We start from the raw sequence: 22,460 nt of genomic DNA on the forward strand, positions 1-22,460 counted from the left end.
ATGTGCATGAACAGTCAAAAAACAAACATGCACTCTTAGACTTCCTTGTAAAGTTTGATAAGAAAATAAACACAGCTTTATCACACACACACACACACACAAAGGGATCCCCCTAATGCCCCCCTACGGATAAACCACCACAACAGCAGCGTCCCCATGGACTTTAACAAAGTAAACAGAAAGGCTCACTCAGAGGCCCCCTTATCTCAACTAACTCCTCTTTTAACAGGTGTTTTACAGCAAGAAGATGACCACTATATGCTTCTCTCTGCCCGCTACTCAGTCATGTTATTTCTACTTCAGTGGTTTACATGATATTTTGGCACTAACTGCAGTAAATGTCAGCTGAATGTGTAGATTTAGAATATTTATGACTTGTGTTTCAGGTGAAGGGGAAAGAGGTGAAGGAGGGAAAGGAGAAGGCAGGAGCAGCTAATGGACACCAGTTTGTTCCCGTGTCTCCATCTGGCCCCGCTCTCTGTGTGGCCTGTGATAAGTCTGTTTCTGGGAAGGAACTATTGCAGTGCTCCAGTGAGTATTATACCGAGAGCGTTGTTGTCATTTTATGTCCCGTGGTGGCTGAACTGTTCAGAGTTTGTGTAAATCTCTTCGCACGTGTTGCCTTGATGTTTTGTTTAGCCTAAAGACATGAAGTCAGTTTTCTTCCTCCCACAAAGTCAACATCGATCGCAAGGAGCGGGGCAGTTTGATAGCCATCTGGACACTGAATCCAGAGATGTGGTAATTTTGTTTATTAGCAGTTAACTGATGAAATTAACTGGAATTTCATCTGCTTTTTTCTGCAGACTGTTTCCTGAATGTCCATAAGAATTGTCGAGAGTCGGCTGCAGCCTGTGGAAAGGTAACTGTCAGACTTGTGCACCACATTTGGTCTCAAAAACCAATGAGTAAGAACAATGAATCATTTCAAATAGTAGTTTAAAGGAAAAATACACTCTAAAAGACTTTACAAACATAGATGTTGATGATGTGCACAGCACATTGCATGTCTGGGTCTACTTTGTTATTTGATGATGTGTTATTCTTATTGTCATATTAAGTTATTTGCAGCTCAAAATAGTAATGTCATGAGTCATACTTGGGCTTCTTCTTCTTCTTCGATTTTCCAAGTCAAACAATCACACAGAAAGTATTTCTCCAGCACCAACAGCCTATAAAAATGCCGTTACAATACAAGTATTGTATTTTGAATTAAGAACACAATTACCACTTTATAAACTAACAATCTCTTACTCTTGTGATGTTATTATGCTACAGCTGTTACTTTTGTGAATCACTGTCCATGCAGTCAAGTCATGAATCTAGTAAGTTCACATGTGTTCTCTGGGGGTTGTCGAAATCGCAAGACGCGTGCTGTGCGGCTGCCACATCCCCAGTTCAAATCCGGCTTTTGTTGCAGATCATTCCCTCTGTCTCTCTCCGTGTTTCCTGTCACACTCGACTGTGCTGTCTAATAAGAGCAAAATGCCAAAAAAAGAAATATGCACAGGCGAGCTGATGGGAAGCGAGTCCAACGGGAAGAGTTAATTCCAACACTTAGTGACAAAGGAACTCCTGGAATGTGATGAATATCACAAAGTGACGACAGCAAGACTATCTGCGGGGGGGATTTTTCTTCTTAATTTTTTAAAGGCTTAAATAGACTGACTTTGTTATGTTAGAACTACAACTTGATATTTATTTCATATTAAAACATGAATATTATGATTTATAGCTGTTGATGTTAATATGATTATATGTTCCCCAGAAGCCACAGGAGAGGAATGCATTGCTGATGAAAAGCAAGACCCTGTCCCTCCCACAGAGTGAGTCAAAAATTACGGTGTGTCCCCCCCCCCCCCCCCCCCCTCTCCCTGCTGTCCCCTCCCTCTGTCTTTGATTTATTTAGTTTTATCTGTCCTCCCTTGGTTCTCCTGTAGTAGATTAAGTAAACCATTTCTCCTCATCCCCCACTCACCCCTCTGACTGTTGTTCTTTCTCTGGTAAAAAAAAAAGTTAAATTTTAATCTGCTTCAGTGGGGGATCAGGCCTGGATTGTGTTTATGTGTGTGTGCATGAGTGCAGAGGTTGAGTGTTTCTCATGCACTGACAGGATAATTTCATTTCTTAATGTGAAGCTACAGTATGTGTCTTCACCGAGAGTTTGGCGTCGACAAAGGTGTCAAGGTCACACTCAATCAGCTTCAGTTACTACAACATGCTGTCACAACTGTAGGCTGCATGCCCAGTTAAACAAATGATAACAAATGCAGACCTTCTCACAGCTTTATAATACAGCGACTGTTACAGTCGGTGATTACGTAGATATAAACAAAACGTCTGAATTCTAAACAGACATATGAAGTATTTGTTTTTTGTAATGAGGAAGCCTTCCAATCTGGGAACATATACTGACTCCTCTTCCTGCCTGTTGTCCTGGTTTCTCTTTCAGACTCTGTGAAAGACAACTCTCCAGCCTCCGTCTTCTCCTCTTCCTCCTCCTCCTCCTCTTCACTTCCAACAATGACCAGAGAGAAGAGAGAAACAGTTGCTACTCTCACCAAAAGCATCTCCATCTCTATAGACAGCAGGTAGGATGGCTGTGTTCCCACTATAGTCAAGTCAATTTTATTGACTTGATATCACAATATCACAAATTTGCCTCAGGGAGCGTACAGCAATACAACATCCTCAATCCTTAGGTGTTTGATTTGGATGAGAAAAGACTCCCCCAAAAACCCTTTAACAGGGAAAAAATGGAAGAAACCTCAGGGAGAGCAAGTCTGCAACAATGACTTTTTAAAACGAAATCTTTACATTTTGAATATTATTAACTGTGTATCTTATTCTATTTCATTTCAGTTTATTTTAAATCTACTGTGTATATATATCCTAGTATTTTAATTACCACTAAATGAGTTGGATGGGTCAACCTGTAACCCACCAAATATCTAATTCTGGATTTCAGTGAGTTTTTTCAGAAGATTTCCCAAACTCTCTATTTGTGACTCTATCCACAAAAAGTTCCATGTTCAAATCACACTTGTTTTGTTTCTGTACAGACGGCTGAGTGATACAGTGGGGGTGGACGGTGAGTGCAGTGTGACAGCTTGCACTAACAGCTCAGACGAGGGAACGCTGATCACAGCGACTCCCCTGTCAGCCGAAACTCCGATCACCTCGCAGGGTGAGGAAGACAGGCTTACATCATCATTTCACACACATACAGTACATTATAGTTTAGAATTGCCGTAACATGGATTGTGACTTAAAAGGAAGACATGATTCATCGTCGTTATTCCTACAGATGCTGGTGACGCTCCTCTAATGAGCGACTTGTCAGCTGACCTGCTTGGACTTGAGGTGGAGTCATGGAGTCTTGCAGTCAGTCCAGAGTTCTGCAGGTTGCATGACAGACGCACCATCAAACGACAGGATGTTATTTATGGTGAGACAGTTCTGTCTTTCTTTCTTGAGTCTGGAGATCATCTTCAGAAAAATTCCAATACTTAACAATTTTATTGTATTTCAGTATAGTTTTTAATTTTAGGGTATTTTATATGAGCATTGTGTAATTGTAACACAGATCTTATTGGTTAAGTTGACCCTATTTGTCAGTAGTCAAGCCAGCTAATTGGCAGACTTAATACCAAACATTGTGCACAATTCCACAATTCCTTGAAGTCCATAAAACTTTTTACTACTAGTTATTTTTTCCACATATGTGTTTTTTGCACGAAACTGTTGAAATGTGTCTCTACCAAGCAGAAATGCTTGCTTACTTGTTCCACTGAGATTCAGTTAAACACTTGCTAGCCAGAAAAATCACATTGTCCACATAGGTTATCTCAATCAATGAGATTATTTCACTGCTGAGAAACCTTTGCCCACCAAAACACATGATCTGCACCTTGATACATACACATACCAGATATTTCAGAGTCCATAATCCACTTTCGGTGCCCCCATATAGAGCTGATGCAGACAGAGCTGCACCACATCCAAACGCTGACAGTCATGTCTGAGGTATTCAGGAGAGGCATGCTGGAGGAGCTGCAGCTGGACTGGGACTGTGTGGCCCGGATCTTCCCCTGCTTGGACCCCCTCTTGCTCTTCCACAGGAACCTCTTCGGAGCATTGCAGGAACGCAGACAGGCTGCAACCCAACCTGAGAACCACAGAAATTACCTCATCCATCAGATTGGAGACATTCTGCTTCAGCAGGTTGGCGAAGATTGATGCATGTAAACAAACACACAGATACTGTAAATGTCTATACTGAGTCTCTTATGGGCTCTCTCTCAGTTCTCAGATGAAAATGCTGAGAAGATGAAGCAGGTGTACGGAGAGTTCTGCAGTCACCACACTGAAGCAGTCAATTTCTTCAAAGAGCTGCAGCAACAGAACAAGAAATTCCAAAACTTCGTCAAAGTAAGCTTCTGCTCCAAGCCCCTGTATTCTTTTTTAAAATATGCTTTTAAAATATCTTGATTTTATATCTGGATTGAGGAGTTAATGTTCTCATAATGTTGTTGACCTCTCTGTTCACAGCAACAGAGCAATAACTCACTGGTCAGGCGAAGAGGGGTGCCAGAATTTATCCTGCTAGTGACTCAGCGCATCACCAAGTACCCAGTGCTGCTGGAGAGGATATTGCAATACACTCAGGGTAAGTCCACTCTACTGCGTCTAAAAACAAACTCAGTCAGTGACATATTCTATGGAACACAAAGGTAAAGGCAAGGGGTATTTTTCATGTTTTTGCATAGCAACATGTAAAATTTGAAATATGATCCAAAAATCTCCTATAGCATTGCATGTTTCAGGTCAGACTGTTACATGAAAAGTACAACTACAAAACTAGCTACCATATCAACTACAAATAAAGAGGTTATTTCCTGTGTTCATTGATAAAGTGTTCTACTAAAATATGTATTTTTTGCAAAATAAGAGGATATGCATTATTTTTGCAGTGCTGGTTGATGCACTGAAAAAAACTAGCACATTATTAATGGTGTCTGTTTGAAAAATATCCTGCTTGAGCATGTTTTCATGACTTGTGTCAATTAGCATTCAATGGTTTAACAAAGCCAGTCACTATAAAATGCCTTAGTAAGCAGAACTGACATGTGCCAAACTCTTCTGTTTCTGTGGAATACAGAAAGAGCCTGAGTGTCAGAACCTTTTATTTTTTTTATTGTAAGTGCAGTCCAGTTGAAAAACAGTGTTTCATAATTTGTTATTTTGCTAAGACCTCTCTGTCACTTCTTCCATCCGCAGAGGGAAGTCAGGAACATTCTGACTTGTCCAGTGCTCTGGCTCAAATCCGTGACGTCATTGCAGCAGTGGACCTGACTGTAAGTAAACATGAGATGTTTCAGGAGCTGCAGGAAGTGCTGGCCCGGCTGGAGAACAAGAGCTTTGCCAAGCTGAAGAATGGCAAGGTGTTTCGCAAACAGGACCTGCACAGCAAACACAGAGATCTACAGCACAAAGGGCTGGTGTACTGGAAGACTGCCACAGGACGTCTAAAAGGTGTGTTTAAGAGCGTCTATGTCACTACATCTTTTGAGTTTAACAGACAATCTACATGTATTTGTACTCCTTCCTTTTTCAGATACGTTGGCTCTCCTGCTCACAGACGTTCTGGTTTTCCTGCAAGAGAAAGACCAGCGCTTCGTATTTGCAGCTGTGGTAAGACTCCACCTGAGAAAAACTTTGAAATCAGAGACGCCTTGTCCAGCTGTCCATCCTTATTTTTTTTATTTTTAATCCACTCTTTCAGGACCAGAAGCCCCCAGTTATCCCTCTGCAGAAGCTCATCGTTAGAGAAGTAGCTAATGAGGAGAGAGGGATGTTCCTCATCTCCGCCTCCTCAGTGGGACCAGAGATGTATGAAGTTCACACCACCACCAGAGAAGAAAGGAATGCGTGGATGAGACACATACGACAAGCTGTAGAGAGGTTTGTGTGTCAAGTCATCTACATTTACATGTATTGTACAGTATGTTTGACTGTTAATGTGTGCATGTGTCAGTGCTTTTGGCAGACACTTTTGTCCTGAATGATGTACAAATAAGATACAATCCAAGCCACAGTAGATCACGGAGAAGCCTCTTAGAATTACTCTGAGAATTAGAATTTGTGTGCATGTGTGTTTGCCTGGTTAATGTGTGTAAGTGCATGTGTGTGTTACACATTATCTAACCTTCTACTAACAACCTACATGGCAGGTGTCCTGAGGAAGAGGAGGAGGAGGAGCGGAGTGCTGAATCGGAGGAGGCCAGGCGGGCAGCAGAAGTGAGAGTTCAGAAGATCACCAAGTTCCAAGGTAAGAAAACATTTGTGTGCCCGCATGCACAAAGTATCTGTTACCAGACCTTATTAAAAAATGATTAATTGTATAATCATGAAACATTAAAGAACATTCCCTGATAGAACCATAAGCAAATAAAGTCTTAATCTTAGCGTTTGTTTTGTGTAGAGACGTTGTTGGGTCAGGACCAGCGCATCTGCGACAGCCTGGAGGAGAAACTGCAATTGTATGCTGAGCTCACGGAGTTAACCCTCCGCTCCCCAGAACCTGTGCCACATCGCCATCTGCTGGTGCAGCCAGATTCTGACAGTGAGACGCCGCGAAAGGCCTCGTCACTGCTCACAGCTGCACTCAGAGAAGGTGAGAAAGCTGTTGAATACTGTGGACTACATGATGCTGCAGTCATGCTGCATATGTCAGCTTGAGAATGTTTTTCTCCTATTTCAAAAACGAACATGAATCCACCATTCCTGCAGGATTCATCAACACATTAACTGCCCCTCCGGAATCTGTTTTGGTGGCAGCACAAATAAAATCTAAATATGGGAAACACTTAGTCTAACACTCTAGCATTTTATACTCAGACCCTTTGATCAAAGTAAGACTTTTGCAAAGGAAACATCGTTTTTACACTTTTGCACACATTTTTTATTCACCTTAAACAAATGTAACCTTTCTCAAAACACTGTACACATACCTATGTCACATATTTTGGCTGACTATACCTTTTCTCAAGACCATGTGAGTGTTTACAGACTGTGCTTAATTGACATGTCCCTCACTGTCCTTTTAGTTTTTTTGCACCTGTTGAGGCTGGACAACTTACACCTTTAACATTCTCATTTGTATTAGGAGTTTGATGACATCATGTAATTCCTTGTATAGCTCCACCTAGCTTCAATCTGATATCTAGTCGGCCACAACAAATTAAATCACCTATGTGGGTATGCAGGTTCTGGGGTAACCTAAAAGTACAGCAATACAAGATAGTTTTATTGGAATTGTGTTAGAATTTAAAATATGTATACATGTTTGCTTCCTCTGCTCTGCAGCGGAGAACCTGATCACCATTCTGCAGGCTCGTGATGGCCTTTCTGTACAAAGTCAGAGCTCTCCTTTCCAAGGACCAGAGTGCTGTAGCTACAACAGTCATGGCAGCAGTATCCAGGAGTCTCCCTCTGAGCGTGAGTCACAGATCTACTATACACTGCAATTTTGAATGCAGTTTTGTAATGTCAGTTCATGCTGCCCGCATGCATACGTACTGCTTGACCTTTGCTGATGTGAGGGAACCACATTGCATAATATGTGCAAGTTATGACATTCGTCATATGCCTTTCTTCCTCTCTTGTTTCTACAGCAGATTATCTGAGCACGCTCAGTATGAGTTCTACCTCCCTTGGATCAGACAGTGAGTTGACGGGGCTGGACGGTGTGTTGTGGAGCTCTGCTGTTGAGCTGAGAAGAGGAGACACCAAAGAAACAATGTTAAAGGTTCAACCATTGTAGTTCCCTATGAGCAATGTTTGTTGATGAATAAACATACATTAGTGTTCCCCCTTTAATAACATCATGTTCTGTAGGTGGCAGAGAGTGTCCAGAGTCTGACACAGCTTCTCTACAGTCTGCAGGTGAGAAAAGACACACATTTCAGTATATGTGGCTGACTGCATGCGTGAATATTTGCCTTCATAAAAGATAGGGTTAGCATTAAATGTATCAATCACTGAGATATGACCAGGGTGAATAGGGTTGGTTTATGATAGCTGGTTCCATTTTAGATACATTAGCCTTTTATATGAATACAAATATGTAATCTTTCCCCCCAAAAAAGTCTTGTGTTTTAGTTCTTTGGGTGCCAGTTTTCAAGTTTAAGTCCTCAAATGTTAATAAGTTATTTCTGACTGAAAATCGCTCAAAGCCAAGTAGATTATATAGAGCATTTGAAATAATTTGGGCTATATAAGTTGGATCAAATTCATTAAAATACTATTGAAGCCTAACCCTAAATATGGTAATGGTTATGTTATAAGGGCAGTAACTGGAGTGTGATCAGATGTGTCCTCCTCTTGTTTGCAGGCTGCTGTGACCCTCCAGGACAGCTGCTTTGAGGTCCAGAAACTCCGCCTTCAGGATGGAGAAAGACCTCAGCTCAGGACCATCACTTCCCTCCAAAACAACCTGGTATCAGCCACATGGTTTTTATGTCCAAATATTTGTATTACATACAGGCCAGTGTATCAGTATACGTGTTTTTAGGAAGTTAGACTAGAATTCAGTTGCCCCTTTTTTGAAATACTGAGAGGAGATTAAACCATTTTCTTTTGTCATACAGGAGCAAGAGAAGCAGAGGAGTGTTGATAAGAAGAAGGAGGAAGTGGAAAAGAAGAGTTTAGAGAGGAAGAAGGAAGAGGTGGATGAGGTGCACAAACTGTATGTGAAGCTGAAACAAGAGCAGCAGCGCTGGGACAAAGAGTGTGTGGCTAGAGAGAAACAACAGGTGAGCCTCATTCTAATGTTCAGAGTTGCATGTACTCTGATTTGTCTCACTCTCTTTTCTTGACTGACTCTCCCTCTCTGGTTCTCATGCCATGGTGGCTTGGGTGCTACACAGAAAAATGTTGTGGTCGTTGTGTTGTGGCAACACTAAAGCCTCTCCCATATCTTTCATCTGTGCCAGTTTCTGATTATATCACATCCAAATTAAAGCTGGCACAAGTAAGCATTCAAAAACACCACAGTTGCAGTAAATATGGACGTAAGTAAAAACAGATTTCAGGCACATAAAAAGTGAAGGCTATCACATTTCAACAAAACGTGACCTATGAATTCAACTCCCCATGATCAGATATGTTTTTTAGATTGTAATAGATATCAGTACATGATGTGCAGATGTCATTTTGTGGAGTGTTGTAACATCCTTTTTCCTTTAACCACAGGTGGGTGTTTCTGCCTGAACATAAAGTCCCATTTTTAACTAGTTCATAAACATTTGTGAAATATGCTTTTTTTCTAGTTGAGACACACACACACACTGTATGTTGTGCAGCACCATGTATTCTCATGATTAATAATGTTACAGTAGAAAGTCTGACAAGAAAAAAAAACTTGTTAGGAGAGTATGGGTTTTCATTGTACAGTTAACATTTTCTTTGCCTCAGTTAGACTAGCGATTAATACACATTGTTTTGATTTAATTATACCAAAGAGTAATCATTAATCAAAAGCAATAATGTAGGCCAAAAGGTATTTTTCTATTAAGGAAGTCAGACAGAGTGGAAAAAGCTAGTCTCTAACATCTTGCAGCCCCAGGACGTGTAGAAATGAAATTGTACCAATTTGCACACTAAAAGGTGATATTTTAGAAAACAGCAAAATTTTGAGCAATCAAACTCAATTTATTATGTTGTCATCACTGTTTGGCTAAGTGCAGGAATATGAAAAATACACATACAAACACTTAAATGGGCAAACACCAAAAGCGGCTCTAACCACAGAAAAAGAAATAAACACTGAACTATATGTATGTATGTGTTGACAGAGTGAGCAGGTGAGTTTGCTGGAGCAGCGTGAGCAACAGTGCTTCCTGGAGGCCGAGCGGCTGCGCTGCGAGCGTGAGGAGCTGGAGGCTCAGCTGCTGGAGTATCAGCACAATCTGGACAGACTGAAGGAGGGTCAGAAGAGTGTGGAGAGGGAGAAGGAGAAGATTGAAACCCAGCAGAGGATACTCCAGAGCTGGAGACACAACCGCCAGAGCAGCCTGCCTGTTACGATACCATTGGATGGATTCAAGGTAAGAGGCAGATGGGGGAGGAGAGACAGGAAGGTGATACAGCAATGAAGAGAGAGAATATAACAGTAGAGAGGGGGGATTGGGAGAGATGGATAGGGATTGACCATTTTAGGGGAATCTGAGAAATTAAGCAATAAAAATCAAGTGGCTGATAATATCGATTACTATTCTTTTTAAACATTTAGATGTGATTGCATCACATTTACTAGTGCTTTTTTTGTTGCTACAGTCAATATTTTCAGGATGTATTGACATTTCCTGTTATTACCTCTGGAAGATTGCCCAAATAAAGTGACATACATGTCAATGGTATCTGCCGCCCATGAATATGCTGCATGATTCTCCAAATACTTTCCAGAAAATAGTTGTATCTTTGGGCGGCTTCAGAAAATGTGGTGGTGATTTGCCTCATCATCCCCACAATCTCTCCAACATGTATGGTCTATTGATATTAGATAGATAGATGTTTTCATTTTACAAGTAATGAAAAAATGAACAAGAAGTAGAAAAAATTGTTTCACACGTCCTCCCATTGTTGACTTCTTGTTTTGCTCATCTGTCCTTGGCGTAGTTTGTGGTAGTTCCCCTACCTTTTGCAATTCCTTGGTTAAGTTTTGAAACTACTGATTTAGATCTACTGGTGTATGCCTGTACTGTTAATTGTATTATTTCAGTAGGCTCCATAATTGCCTCATTTTTCCCAATTTATTTTAAGAAATATTAGCGTAACTGTAAATATTTGAAAAAGTAATGCTTTTTCCAATTGTATTTTTCTCTTGTCTGAAAGCTGTGTAATGTGTTCTTCTCCATTATACAATGAGCAGTAATACCTTTATTCGTCCAGAACTTAACTAACTTTTCAACAGAGCAATAATTATTTCAAATACAGAACAAATTTATCAGCAATTTTGGTTTCCTGCTGGCAAGGCGCAAACCATGAAACACAACATTCCGCATGGGGCAGTTCAAGACACTGCTCATCTCACCTCAATTTTTTGAATTTCCCAGGTGTCCAGCCACAGTCGCTCAGGCAGTCTGGATGGTAACTGTTCAGTGTACAAGAATGAGGCAGCTTTACTCGCCTCCCTCCAGCAGAACCATCTCCACCAGCCCACCAACAACAACCAGCACCAGCTTCTGCTCTCTACACCAAGAAAGAACTGTGACGGGACCCTGCACAGCTCCAGCTACACTGCTAACCTTGGCCTCAGCGCCAGCCTCTACAACAGCCTCAACACCCTGCTGAGTCAAACACATGGCAAACAGCCTCCAGATGGTCTGACATACCCAAACTACAGTAACAACGACTCCGTACGCCCCTACAACAGCAGGGTCACTGCACAGCCACAGAGGACCAACAAGAGTAAGTGTACTTACTGCATATGAAATATAGTACCTAAAAGACCACAATGTGAATGAATTTACTTAGTTTCTTATGTCTCTATCCAGTCCTCCAAAACAACTTTGTCTTGAGAGTCTGTCTTTCTCCTTCTAGCAGACTTCAGTCCACAGTTGGACCGGCGCTCCCTGGGAACCTGGAGGTCAGAGGTCACAGGTCAAAGACTTTACGAGGACGACTACTCCTCCTCTCCCTCTCTTACTCCTCTCCTTCCCCCGCAGGCTTACCTCTCTCTTGAGGGACAGAATGGGGAGGAGGGAGGCGAGGAGAACATTGTTTATCTCTGAGAATTATGAGAGAGAAACGACCAATGCAAGCTGCCTGACATATAACTGGACCGACAATAATATACCTGTTGCTTTTATGTGTTTATGTATGTGTGTGCTTGCATCTATCTGAATGCGATGGATGTAAGTTCATTTTTGAAAACCTGGATAATCAAGTTACGGAATAGTTGCTGGGAGGAAGTGTGCCTTTATCAGTGTCATTTTCCTTCTGCCTGATCAAACCATTTGTGCCTTTTTCCCCAAGCAAGCTCTTTGTAAATCAGCTTTTATACTTGTACTCTCATGTCACTAGATAAGCATCTATGTAAATCAGTGGGGGTTTTTTTGGTATCTGTTGCACTTGTTTGAAGGCAGAGGTACTTATATGACCCAACCACTGGGACCTAAAGCACCAGGTAATCAAGACAAAAGTATTGATATTATTTCCCTGTGAGCACTTAAAGTAAATGGAAATATTTTAGAGGCCAATTGATGTACAGCATTAACAGCTTTCCTATAGAGTGCTATTATTTCTCTGTGTGAACTTTAATAATATTTATAAGGGATTGTGAGCATTTGAAAGAAATAAAATAGACTGACATTGTATAAATATTAAATATATATATAGTTTTATGGAAAGGCTACCTATGCACACTATATTGGAAGAGGATCTTATAATTTTTCTCACTTAAGTGCCAAAAATCTATCTTGCTATCTGATACCGTGAGTGATTTCTGTAAAAAAAAATGGCTGTATGTTTTCTGTTTGTCTCCTTTTCTCACAAGTTGGTAATTTATTGTGTGTAAATTGCTTCATGCACTGTCAACATGAATTATATTTTGTTTGATATGAAGTGTTCTCTTGTAATCTCTGTAATCAGAACTGTGATGTGCCATATATTAATATTGTACTGCATATAAAGATATTGTTGCAAACGTGTGTGTTTTTGGTGTAAAGTACCACAATATAGCATTATCAGTTTGACATTTAGACACCTCTCACATGATTACGCAATACACTGACAGTTATTGTGGGCAGGCTTATTAACCATTGACTCACAAGACTTTCAGTCAGTGTGTTTTGATCATTTCTCGGGATAGGATGATGAGTTACAGAATATCTTTTTTCAATCTGCTTGGATTGTATCTAATATTTTCTGAGGATCACAGTGGATGCTGTATGGACACTGGTGAGTTTGATTCATTTAAATTCTCTCAGGCCATTTTAATGCTCCTTAAATATGTTTGGTAACTTAACACACATTTTGTTGGGCTGTGTGTCAGTTTGGCAGCCACCAAAACTGAGCATTAGTCCTCTGCAGGCTGTCAATGGCCTTATGGTGAGCTGGCTGATAAACCAAACTGACTTACTGCATGGCATTTATGAGATCCAGGTCAGCCGCACTGAAAACCACATGATTATTTACAATGTGAGTATTGAAAGTTCATCTGTATGTAGCTGCATCCCAGTGATTTTTTGCTATTATTCAAGCTGCATTAAAATTAATATTACATTTACCCTGGTTGTTCACCTAGAGAAACGTGAGTGTGGCCTCTGCAGATTTATATGAATACACATGGACATGGACCTCTGATCTGCCTCTGGAGTGTGTTGATCACTCAGTTCGGATACGACATTTCTATAATCAGTCTGTCCCAAGCCCCTGGAGCAACTGGGTAACCAACCATGGTGAGATGATGTTATTTTGATCTTTAATTGTTAATGTATGTGCATAAAACTCAACTAAATAAATCACCTGCTTCTGGTGTGCACCGTATCACTGATAAGATCATGATTTCAAACAAGCGCAAGTCTGTTTTCTCAGCAAGAGTGAGGCACCATTCTTTTTCTCTTCCCTTTCACCAATCTCTAGATCAGAGTTTCTCAACTGTTGCAGTGTATTTTGCAGTCACTGCAAATGTTTGTTGCAATATATACAGTACATCCCACTCAAAGCTTGGCAATAATAAACTTAGAAGGCTCACATTTGTGTTATTTATGATTTGTAGTGGCATTATCTGACAATACTTTTCCAGTTAGGGGTTAGGGCCCTAGAAAATACCAGGGATTCCAGTTATTTCTTGCAACACCACCACTTGTTACTGTTGCTGTCCAGATCCTTTTGAGAATGTACTATAACTCTATGACCTTTAGGAGCTGAGGTGAAGGATAAGACCAAGATATTTCCCCTCGAACGGGTGCTGAGGGAGGGCACCAGTGCAATGTTCTGCTGTGTTCCCCGGAGAGGAGTCGACATCACCGGCATGGAATACAAAAAAAAAAAACAGCATCTTATCAGCATTGGAACGAGGGTCAAGGCTATCGCTGTTGACAATTTGACCATCCCAACGTCATTCTATAAAGTTCTGTTGGTCAGTTGCAATGATACAACAGGCAACACAATTCATGCCTGGAATTACATCAGCTGTGAGTTTGAATTATTATTTTTATGGCTTTTGATTAATTTTATCTTTCTACTGAATTTTAATGCATGTGTGTGTGTTTGCTGTAGTTCCTCCGGAGAAGCCAAGAAACCTCAGCTGTGTGACCTCAGACATGAAAACTATCAATTGCACCTGGGATCCAGGCAGAAAACGAGACCTGTCTGATGGCAACACGCGAACACAGACTCTCCATATAGTGTAAACACATAAGTACATTACCAAATATTCAGGATGCAGCGACAATATATATTGTCTTTTGCATTTTTTTTCTTCCAGCTGCCTCATTGGCACTGCTGTATCCAGGCTTCAATTTCACTTCTTCACAAATGTTGGCGCTCAGCTTGGCGTCTTCCCAATGTTACTCTACTGCTATGTAGTTTAATGGTTAATAATTCAAATTTACACCATTGCTTTTCTACAGATTAAAAAGCAGCACAAAATGATTTTTTTTCTTTGATATTTATGAAGGTAAACAATGAGGTTTCAAATATGTATAAAAATTAAATTCATTTGGAGCTGCCCCCACGTTCTTCAAAGCAAAGTTTACCACACTCAGCTTGACAACACACTAACTAAGCAGGGCCACAGGACAGAAAAGACATTTGTAACATCAACAGATATCATGTCACCACATTACAATGTTTGTTCTTAATCAAACCCCAAACAAATAGTTGAAATGGTTCTGCTGTTCTCATGAGTCATTTCTCTTTCCCTTCTTTGACGGTGAAAACATAGAAACACTGACCAGGCTCCCATCAGCTGCGAGGAGTCATCCTGTAAATTCCCAGCTGTCCCACAACTGGAAGAATACAACATCAGTTTGGTGGTGAGGGATCAGCTGGGAGAAGAGACAGCAAACTACAGTTTCAACTTCTTTGACAGAGGTCAGAGGTCACGCAAACATCTAAACTCCATATGGAATATGCAGCTGTTGCTGTACACTCTCAGTAGCGTTTTTAAAGCCTTAAAGACTCAAAAACCACACTCGTGTAACGACAGTTTATATACACAGTGTGGTGAAATTAGTGCTGGGGTCCACATCGTGTTGTTGATTTTAAACGCACTACCACTTGAAGATTTAATTTTAGCAAGTGTATGGATTTCATGTGTGTATTGTCATCAGTTTTTCCTGTGGTGGAGTGGGACAGAGTGAGCCCTGGGGTGACAGACACCACTGTATCCTGGATCGTGCAGGGAAACCTGAGTCAACTAGACCTCCTTTGTCAGGTCACCACAGACCCTGGCAGCATCACCTTTGTGAGTTTAATGTAGTGTAACAATACAACAATAATGTAATATTTATAAAGCATGATCAGAAGTTTTAATGCTTGGTTTTCCCTTCTGTCTGTATGTTTGTCACAGCTGACCTCTGGCAATGTGAGTGTAAAACTGGAACATCTGATTCCCAACACCCACTACTCTACTAGGGTATGCTGCTCTGTCAATGGCAGACTCTGGGGAGACTGGACACAACCCATATTCTTCACAACCTGTAAGTACATGATGTATACAGAATGTGGTCGAGTTCAGTCCAAATCCAACTTCAATGGAGTTTGAGTCAAGACTGTGTTCAAATATTTCAGGTCAAGATCAAAATAGACAATAAATTATCCTTCAGCATTCATGAACCCAGGATGTCAATTATACATGATATCCAACTTTGCCATCACAATGACCAGGAAAGTCCCTCCCCCCCAAATTCCCTTTTCTTTCTTTATACTGTGTATACTTCATTTTAAGACGAGAAGAAGCAGTTGACAAAACAAAGTCCTACACATCACAAAGTTAGTCCAAAGCCAGACTATAAACTACTGGTAGTACTACAGTGTTAGTATATACAATGAGTATACTGTGTAAAGGAACTGAGTGATCTGTTGATGAATGAATAATCTTCATGTGCTTCCCTCAGATCCGTTGGTGACTTTGGATTTATGGAGGAGAATAAAGCAGTTGTCCTACCTACACAGTCGTCAAGTTACTCTATTGTGGACTCCGGTGAGGCTCATCTACTTTTCTCCAGATGCGTTACTGTATTTTGGCACAAATATTGGCATGGTAGCACCCAAACTCTTTACTTTGAGAATTTATGCCACCACAGTATGAACTTTTACCACCTCTCTTGACCCCATTTATTCTCAGCATATTGTTGGCACAGCAGCCACGGTAAACATCCAAGGCTACACAGTTCAGTGGTTGCAGGAAGGCCAAAATAGGACTGAGTGGAAAGACAGCAGACAGACCCAAGCAGAGGTCTCCATCGGTCCAGAGCAGTGTGACTTCACTGTCCAAGCTGTCCTGCACACAGACTCCTCCATACCTGCTCACATCACCATCCCACAGAGGGAGGACAGTGGTGAGCAACTCATGTGGAGACAGCTGAGATTTTTCTCAAGTTCAACACCTCTAAAATATATAGAGCTTGCTTGCTTTCCGGAAGATGTCATTTCCTCCAACACTTTTTGCGTGTGTCTTCACTCCTATAAAAAAATGTAGTGAACAATTAGATGATGGTGGTGATACTGAGCTTGTTTTTCTGAAGTTAGAAAGAAAAAAAGATATGTATTTTACAACAAATTGTGAGAGAAAGAAATTTAGTGAAACTGAAAGAGTACTCAGTGTTGCTAGAGGTTTGCACTCTGCAAGTTGCATCCTTGCAAGTGGTTGCAACATTTGAAGATTCAGCGGTCCAACTGCATTTTAAATATTCTGTCTTTGTCAGCTTTAGTCTGTCCCACTTCATCCAGGAGCTTTACATGATTAATTTTAAAGTGGTTGAAATTTGTGTCTCTGAATAGAAAGCCTCTCAGTAGAGAAGCAGTTCAGCAGTGGCTCAGCTTCTGGTTTCAATCTGTCCTGGGAGGAACAGGACACTGCTACCTGTGGCTATACTGTGGAGTGGTGCATTCTGGGAGGTGCGGTACCTTGTACTCTGACATGGGTGACGTTACCAGAGGGAAACACCACATTGTTCCTACCTGCTCGTAAGATTATGTTTTGTTTGTTTTCCTTCAGTAGTCACTGTAAAGGCAACATTCAAGACAGGTTGTCTTGCTTTGGCATTTACTGTCACTTTATTATTTTGCAGGAAATTTTACAGCAGGTTGTAGGTATAAATTTAATATCTATGGATGCACACAAAATGGACACAGACTACTGGAGATACAGACTGGATACTCACAGGAACTTGGTGAGTGCTATTACTGACTTTACTGGCAATGTGTGTGTTGTATTTATATTTAAAATCTGACGACCATATCTCTTCATGAAAGTGCCCTGGCATTTTTTTGGTCTCATAGGCACGTAGTAGAGTGGTTTAACGTATGAAAGGACAGTGAGATATACGACAGGAGAAATAAGGTCTGAAGCAACAATTTTAACAACGTGTGACAGCTAAAGTGTTGACACGCTGAATATCATCATTTTGACTCTAATGAAGACATCCTCTAGATGTTATCTCAAAGAACATATTCTTTCCTGTTTGTCAGATAAGTAGACAGGAGTAGCTAAACAAGCAGAGACAAGAAAGAAATGGATATTATATCCTAATCAGCTCAAGTCTATGAACACAAGGACTCATTTTGTAGAGAAAACAAATCAGTGAGAAATTTAAAAACAAACACAGTAACCGCTGTCTATCAGATGCATGTGTTTGCATCATATACTGACATCAGTACAACAGTGTAGGCGTTAGATAAAAAAAGTCTCTAAAGTCTCACTTCAGTTGGGGAAGTTGCATTGCTGCTGGTTGCCTATTACTTTCATTTTGAATATCTTCCTTCCTCAAAACCACCTCCCTTTCCCTCAGAATCTGTACAGTCCCCGAGTCTGGTTGAACCTGTTCAGAGTACTTCCTCATCCGTGACACTGGAATGGCGTTACAATGAGGATGATCCGGCTCATCCGGCATTCATCACTGGTTACCTGGTTACAGTGCAGGAAGTAGGGTCTGATAGGCCGTCGCGTCATTTGACAAGTGGGTACAAAGCATCATGTGCAGTGTTAATATGTCTTATTTCATCATCTATACTTCAGTTACAATGTGTTCTTAGTGTGTTAAAATGCACATATACAAAATGATTTAAATAACTTTAATAGATGTGGACTTTTTCAATGCAACAGATAAACATTATCCACATGGCTAGAGTCACAGTTGAGTTAGGATGTTGTTCAGCAACAAGACCAAGATTTGTAATCTTGTGTGCATCTAAATGTGTTCAACGTGTCAGTTGCGGAACCTCAGAGGAAGTCTGTGACAGTAGAGGGTCTGCAGCAGAGCCATGAGTACGCCTTTTCTGTGAGTGCTCTGACTAAGGAAGGGCCTGGACAAGCAACCCACATCACCGTCAGGACCAGAGCCGACTGTGAGCTCCAGAACATCCAGTGCAATCACACAGTTACAACTAAAGCACAACAATACAGCTGTATGGATTCATTTTGGGGTGTTAGAATCTTGACAAAAAGTTTTAAAATTCAATTTTGTGTTTATTGTTCTCTTTAGATTCTGCTCACTTGGCCAAGATACTGACTCCCATCTTGCTTCTGCTGGGCTGCACAGTCCTTCTGTGGCCTCAAAGGAGAATGTGAGTAACCTAATCCTTAAATCTTCACTTAAACACTCATTCTACCGAAGAATACCTGGAGTCTTTCTCTTCCCTCTTTTTTTTGTCCTGCTTCTTTTCCAGGCTGATAAAAGGGCTGAAGGAGATATTTGCTTATCCTGCTGGTATGCGCATCAAAATCCCTGAGTTAGGCAGCTTCCTTGATCAGGTATGGACAAACCATTGAATTAATATAATCTTGCACAGAAGAGGAAACAACTTGTACGTGCTAAAACATAAGAGATGTCTATTACACTTTTGTTGGTTGTTATTTTTCAATATTTTTATAGAAATTTAAAAAAAAAAAAGCAATCTATAGCTCAAACCTCCTGCCTCCACTGTGGTTTCAAAAAGTGGCTCATGAGCTAAATTACATCATGTTTTTGTTCTCCATAATTTGATCATGTCACTCACATTACTCATCACACAGTCAGTAACTGAATTTCATTTTTAGCAAACTTACTGGAAGTTGCAGAAAGCAACTCATCTATTATCTTTCAAAATAATAATAAAAAATCTGATTAGTTTTTATTTTCAGTCTTACTCTCTGTTGGTCATGATTTTACATTTTACACACCACCTCCATAGTAGAGGTTTTTGAAACACAGGCTCTGGCAAGTAAAGTGTCACTTGGTGCAAGGAACATAAGGCCCCTACAAAAAAAGAAAAAATTTAATTTTTCATTCAATCATTTTAATTTAACATAAATAAGTTAAAACCCTTATTATTACTGAAAGTAAAAACAGAAAGTCATCCCCTGGAAATCCTTGTAGCTGTTGCAGCACACTGCATACAAGATCCACCTCTGGGTCAACTTGTCGGCAACTCTTCCACACATGCACACACTCACACACACACACACACACACACACACACACACACACACACACACACACACACGCACACAAGTGTTTACGTTAGGCTAATTTTATTTGTAATTATTTGCCTTAAGTTACAATACACATACAAAGTACATTCTTATCCCATCTGCATCTGCATGTTTGTGCAGACTGGTGAGTGGCTGCAGACGCAGAGGGTGGAGGAGTGCATCAGCTGTGACATTGAGATCCTAAATATCAGACCTCCGCTGAATCAAACAACCACTCTGAGAGATCCTGAGCTCCTGAACACACCGTCCTCTGTTTTCCAATCCTCGCCTTCGTCCTTGTCACCTTCATGTGAGCCGCTCCATTCAGACTACTGTCCACAGTCAGCTACAGTGTTCTGGGACACACAGACCCTTCAGGAAATCACATATATTGCAAACAAGACTTACTTTCACACCATGAAGGAGGATTTGTCTGAGCCGCAACAAGATGAATCCAGTGAAATCACCAGCTTTGAACCCTCTGACTGCCTGCAGGAATCATGTTGTGTAATATATGGTTACATCTCCAATGAAACTTTATAAGTATAATGTCCAAGTCGAAGCTGAACATTTTTGAAATGTATATGTACAGTATGTTCATATTTTTCATTTCTTCATTTCAAGAGTGCCAGTGCTGTAAATAGATGCTTTGTTCATCAGACATAATGTGAGTCTGCTCATTTTTAATGTAAAGGAGTTAATGTTTTTGAATTCATGCCACATTTTAACATATGCAATTTGTGATTTGATTATGTCTTAGTTTGGAAAACAGACATCATGATAACACTGTATGTGAGCACAAAAAAACAAAGAAGGTAATCTAAATAGCATTTTAAACAACCCTGCTGCAGTATAGTTCAAAAATGAATCTGCTGACACTGTCATAAGTGAAGTATATATAGCAGCAAGAAAGCAACTGACTAAAAAGATTTTGGTAAACTAAGAAGGAACTAGAGATGTTATCTACAGGATGCAACCCGTCACATTGATAAGGTAGTTGAACGTTTTATCAGGCAGCGTGAGAAGACAGTAACATGAAGAAAGGTGTGCATACTATCTGGGCTTTTACAGTATACTTATTACTTGCTGGTATTATCAAAACAAATTTACACATAAAAATGTGTTAACACAAAAAACATAATCAAAATTGATAGGATTTAGTATGTATAGGTTACATTAGGGATAGAAACATCTTACATATTCATACAATAGTTCAAAGCAAATAGACAAAGTAAAATGAGAGGAGGTGCTTATAGTTTACAGGAAGATGTTTGGAGACTTTGAATTCAGCTTTCTGTGGTTTCTCCATAAATGACTAATGGTTGAGAGGTTTTTACGGTTAAAAGGCTCTGACTCAGATATTAGAACATACAGGAAACTCACACTCACACACAAGTCTCTGTACCTGTCAGAACAAATCACACATTTGACATTAGCAGAAATCTACAAGTCTTCTGCAGTCACAAATCCAATTTTCCTGCAAATATGCAGTTCATGATAAGACATTTGTTTTGCTTGTAATGTCATTTGATATACATGTGTATCTGGTGTGCTTTTACATTGTGTTTTCATGACATATTCTTCTACAGGAGATGGTCATTTTACCTTGTCATAGACTGTGCGTTTAGTAAGATGGTGTCTACTTTGTGTATAAATGTGTTGAATTCTGAAGAGCCAGAATAAATCAGATTTTTGAAGGTCAGATTATTTTTTCATCTGTTCAAGGGCATCTGAAGAACTGAGCGAGTTGTGTAATAGTTCTTAAAGTGCAACATCATCAAGAAAAACACAGAACCAGTTTTCGCGGCAAATATCTGTTACCTCAATTACAATATGTTACTCACTTCTTCTGAGAAAGAAACTAGAATAACACTGCTGTGTTGAAGTGTGATCTCGTTTTGGTTTTGTCCTAATATGAAACATATGTTAGATTTATTTTTTTATTAAACTGCAAAAATGTCCCATCATCCCAATCATCAATTAGTGACTAGTTATTCAAATGATATGTTTTGTACAATTCTCAGAGTTGATATTTTTTTAAAGTTGTGTCTAATTCAAGTTTTTCAAAAAAAATATGAAGTACGGATTTAAGTTATTAAATCAGAATTTCTTTATCATAAATTATAATGCTTGGTTCAATCCAGCCACCATCCATACTTTCAGTGTATCAGAACTAGCCCAACATCTTCCATCTGGGTTTTAAAAAATGCAGATACACTTAAGATTCATCAAAGATATGACTAGATTGCACAGTTTAAATTAGAAGTATCTAATTTATCAGTTTTGAATCAATCTCGGCTCTGCTGAATTCAGCAGAATTTCCACCCAAATGCTCTTTCAAGCTCCACCAAACCACATTCTCTGCTCACACCTTAGTTCAGTTGGCTGGTTTTTTTAATACGTTTCTCAACTGGTTCTGAAAACAACAGAGTGTCCATCCTCCACAAAGTCAGCTACTCAAATAGCATGTAGAAAATCCATCAATGCAGGATGGGTGACAACATACATCAATGGCAAAGTAAAGACCAGTATGGTTATTTTCATGTATTTTCAATTTCTATGAATCTGACCTGATACCTATCACTGAGGAGCACTTTATCCCTTACACTCACACTGCCACCTAAACTGGTAACAGCTTGGTTTCATTAGTTCCTACATGAATCCATCCATAGTATTTGACCTATAGTTTCAACCCCCCAACAGTTTCTTCATTTCCCCCTTACACTAAGAAATACGGCATGAAACAAATGGAGAAAACAAGTGATTTTAAGTTCAC

General features: G+C 40.0%; 2 protein-coding genes across 5 annotated transcripts in view; both read left to right on the forward strand.

The window, feature by feature from the left end:
• Positions 1 to 12,709, forward strand: part of LOC137200052 (rho guanine nucleotide exchange factor 28-like) — a 40,996-nt gene extending 28,287 nt beyond the window's left edge. For all 4 annotated transcript variants that reach the window (XM_067614736.1, XM_067614742.1, XM_067614749.1 and 1 more), the window contains 22 exons: positions 387 to 531; positions 807 to 862; positions 1,769 to 1,826; positions 2,453 to 2,591; positions 3,063 to 3,187; positions 3,308 to 3,448; positions 3,974 to 4,224; positions 4,306 to 4,431; positions 4,552 to 4,669; positions 5,281 to 5,535; positions 5,618 to 5,694; positions 5,786 to 5,964; positions 6,234 to 6,331; positions 6,485 to 6,676; positions 7,369 to 7,500; positions 7,677 to 7,810; positions 7,900 to 7,947; positions 8,396 to 8,500; positions 8,652 to 8,816; positions 9,858 to 10,109; positions 11,118 to 11,472; positions 11,605 to 12,709. In XM_067614736.1, the coding sequence (XP_067470837.1) occupies positions 387 to 531; positions 807 to 862; positions 1,769 to 1,826; positions 2,453 to 2,591; positions 3,063 to 3,187; positions 3,308 to 3,448; positions 3,974 to 4,224; positions 4,306 to 4,431; positions 4,552 to 4,669; positions 5,281 to 5,535; positions 5,618 to 5,694; positions 5,786 to 5,964; positions 6,234 to 6,331; positions 6,485 to 6,676; positions 7,369 to 7,500; positions 7,677 to 7,810; positions 7,900 to 7,947; positions 8,396 to 8,500; positions 8,652 to 8,816; positions 9,858 to 10,109; positions 11,118 to 11,472; positions 11,605 to 11,795 (3,342 nt within the window). In that variant the 3' untranslated portion in view covers positions 11,796 to 12,709. The remainder of the gene's footprint in view (positions 1 to 386; positions 532 to 806; positions 863 to 1,768; positions 1,827 to 2,452; positions 2,592 to 3,062; positions 3,188 to 3,307; positions 3,449 to 3,973; positions 4,225 to 4,305; positions 4,432 to 4,551; positions 4,670 to 5,280; positions 5,536 to 5,617; positions 5,695 to 5,785; positions 5,965 to 6,233; positions 6,332 to 6,484; positions 6,677 to 7,368; positions 7,501 to 7,676; positions 7,811 to 7,899; positions 7,948 to 8,395; positions 8,501 to 8,651; positions 8,817 to 9,857; positions 10,110 to 11,117; positions 11,473 to 11,604) is intronic.
• A 74-nt stretch (positions 12,710 to 12,783) lies between these two features.
• osmr (oncostatin M receptor) lies at positions 12,784 to 21,386 on the forward strand. Its single transcript, XM_067614767.1, has 17 exons — positions 12,784 to 12,963; positions 13,058 to 13,203; positions 13,310 to 13,463; positions 13,929 to 14,201; positions 14,287 to 14,416; positions 14,954 to 15,102; positions 15,342 to 15,475; positions 15,581 to 15,710; positions 16,128 to 16,213; positions 16,358 to 16,571; positions 17,014 to 17,199; positions 17,304 to 17,405; positions 18,024 to 18,191; positions 18,445 to 18,579; positions 18,717 to 18,798; positions 18,901 to 18,985; positions 19,826 to 21,386. Exons 1-17 carry the CDS (start codon positions 12,876 to 12,878, stop codon positions 20,225 to 20,227), a joined length of 2,664 nt encoding a protein of 887 aa, XP_067470868.1. The 5' UTR covers positions 12,784 to 12,875; the 3' UTR covers positions 20,228 to 21,386.
• Positions 21,387 to 22,460: the final 1,074 nt, after the last annotated feature.

This window comes from Thunnus thynnus, chromosome 2 (genome assembly GCF_963924715.1).
Source record: "Thunnus thynnus chromosome 2, fThuThy2.1, whole genome shotgun sequence".
Classification (NCBI taxonomy): Eukaryota; Metazoa; Chordata; class Actinopteri; order Scombriformes; family Scombridae; genus Thunnus; species Thunnus thynnus.

What these genes read in the sequence shown, in the direction of transcription:
- osmr (XM_067614767.1), top strand. Translation starts at nt 12,876, where the DNA reads ATGATGAGTTACAGAATATCTTTTTTCAATCTGCTTGGATTGTATCTA. An exon ending in ACCCATATTCTTCACAACCT is followed by an intron (nt 15,711 to 16,127) that starts GTAAGTACATGA and finishes TGCTTCCCTCAG; the next exon opens with ATCCGTTGGTGACTTTGGAT. An exon ending in TTACTCTATTGTGGACTCCG is followed by an intron (nt 16,214 to 16,357) that starts GTGAGGCTCATC and finishes ATTTATTCTCAG; the next exon opens with CATATTGTTGGCACAGCAGC.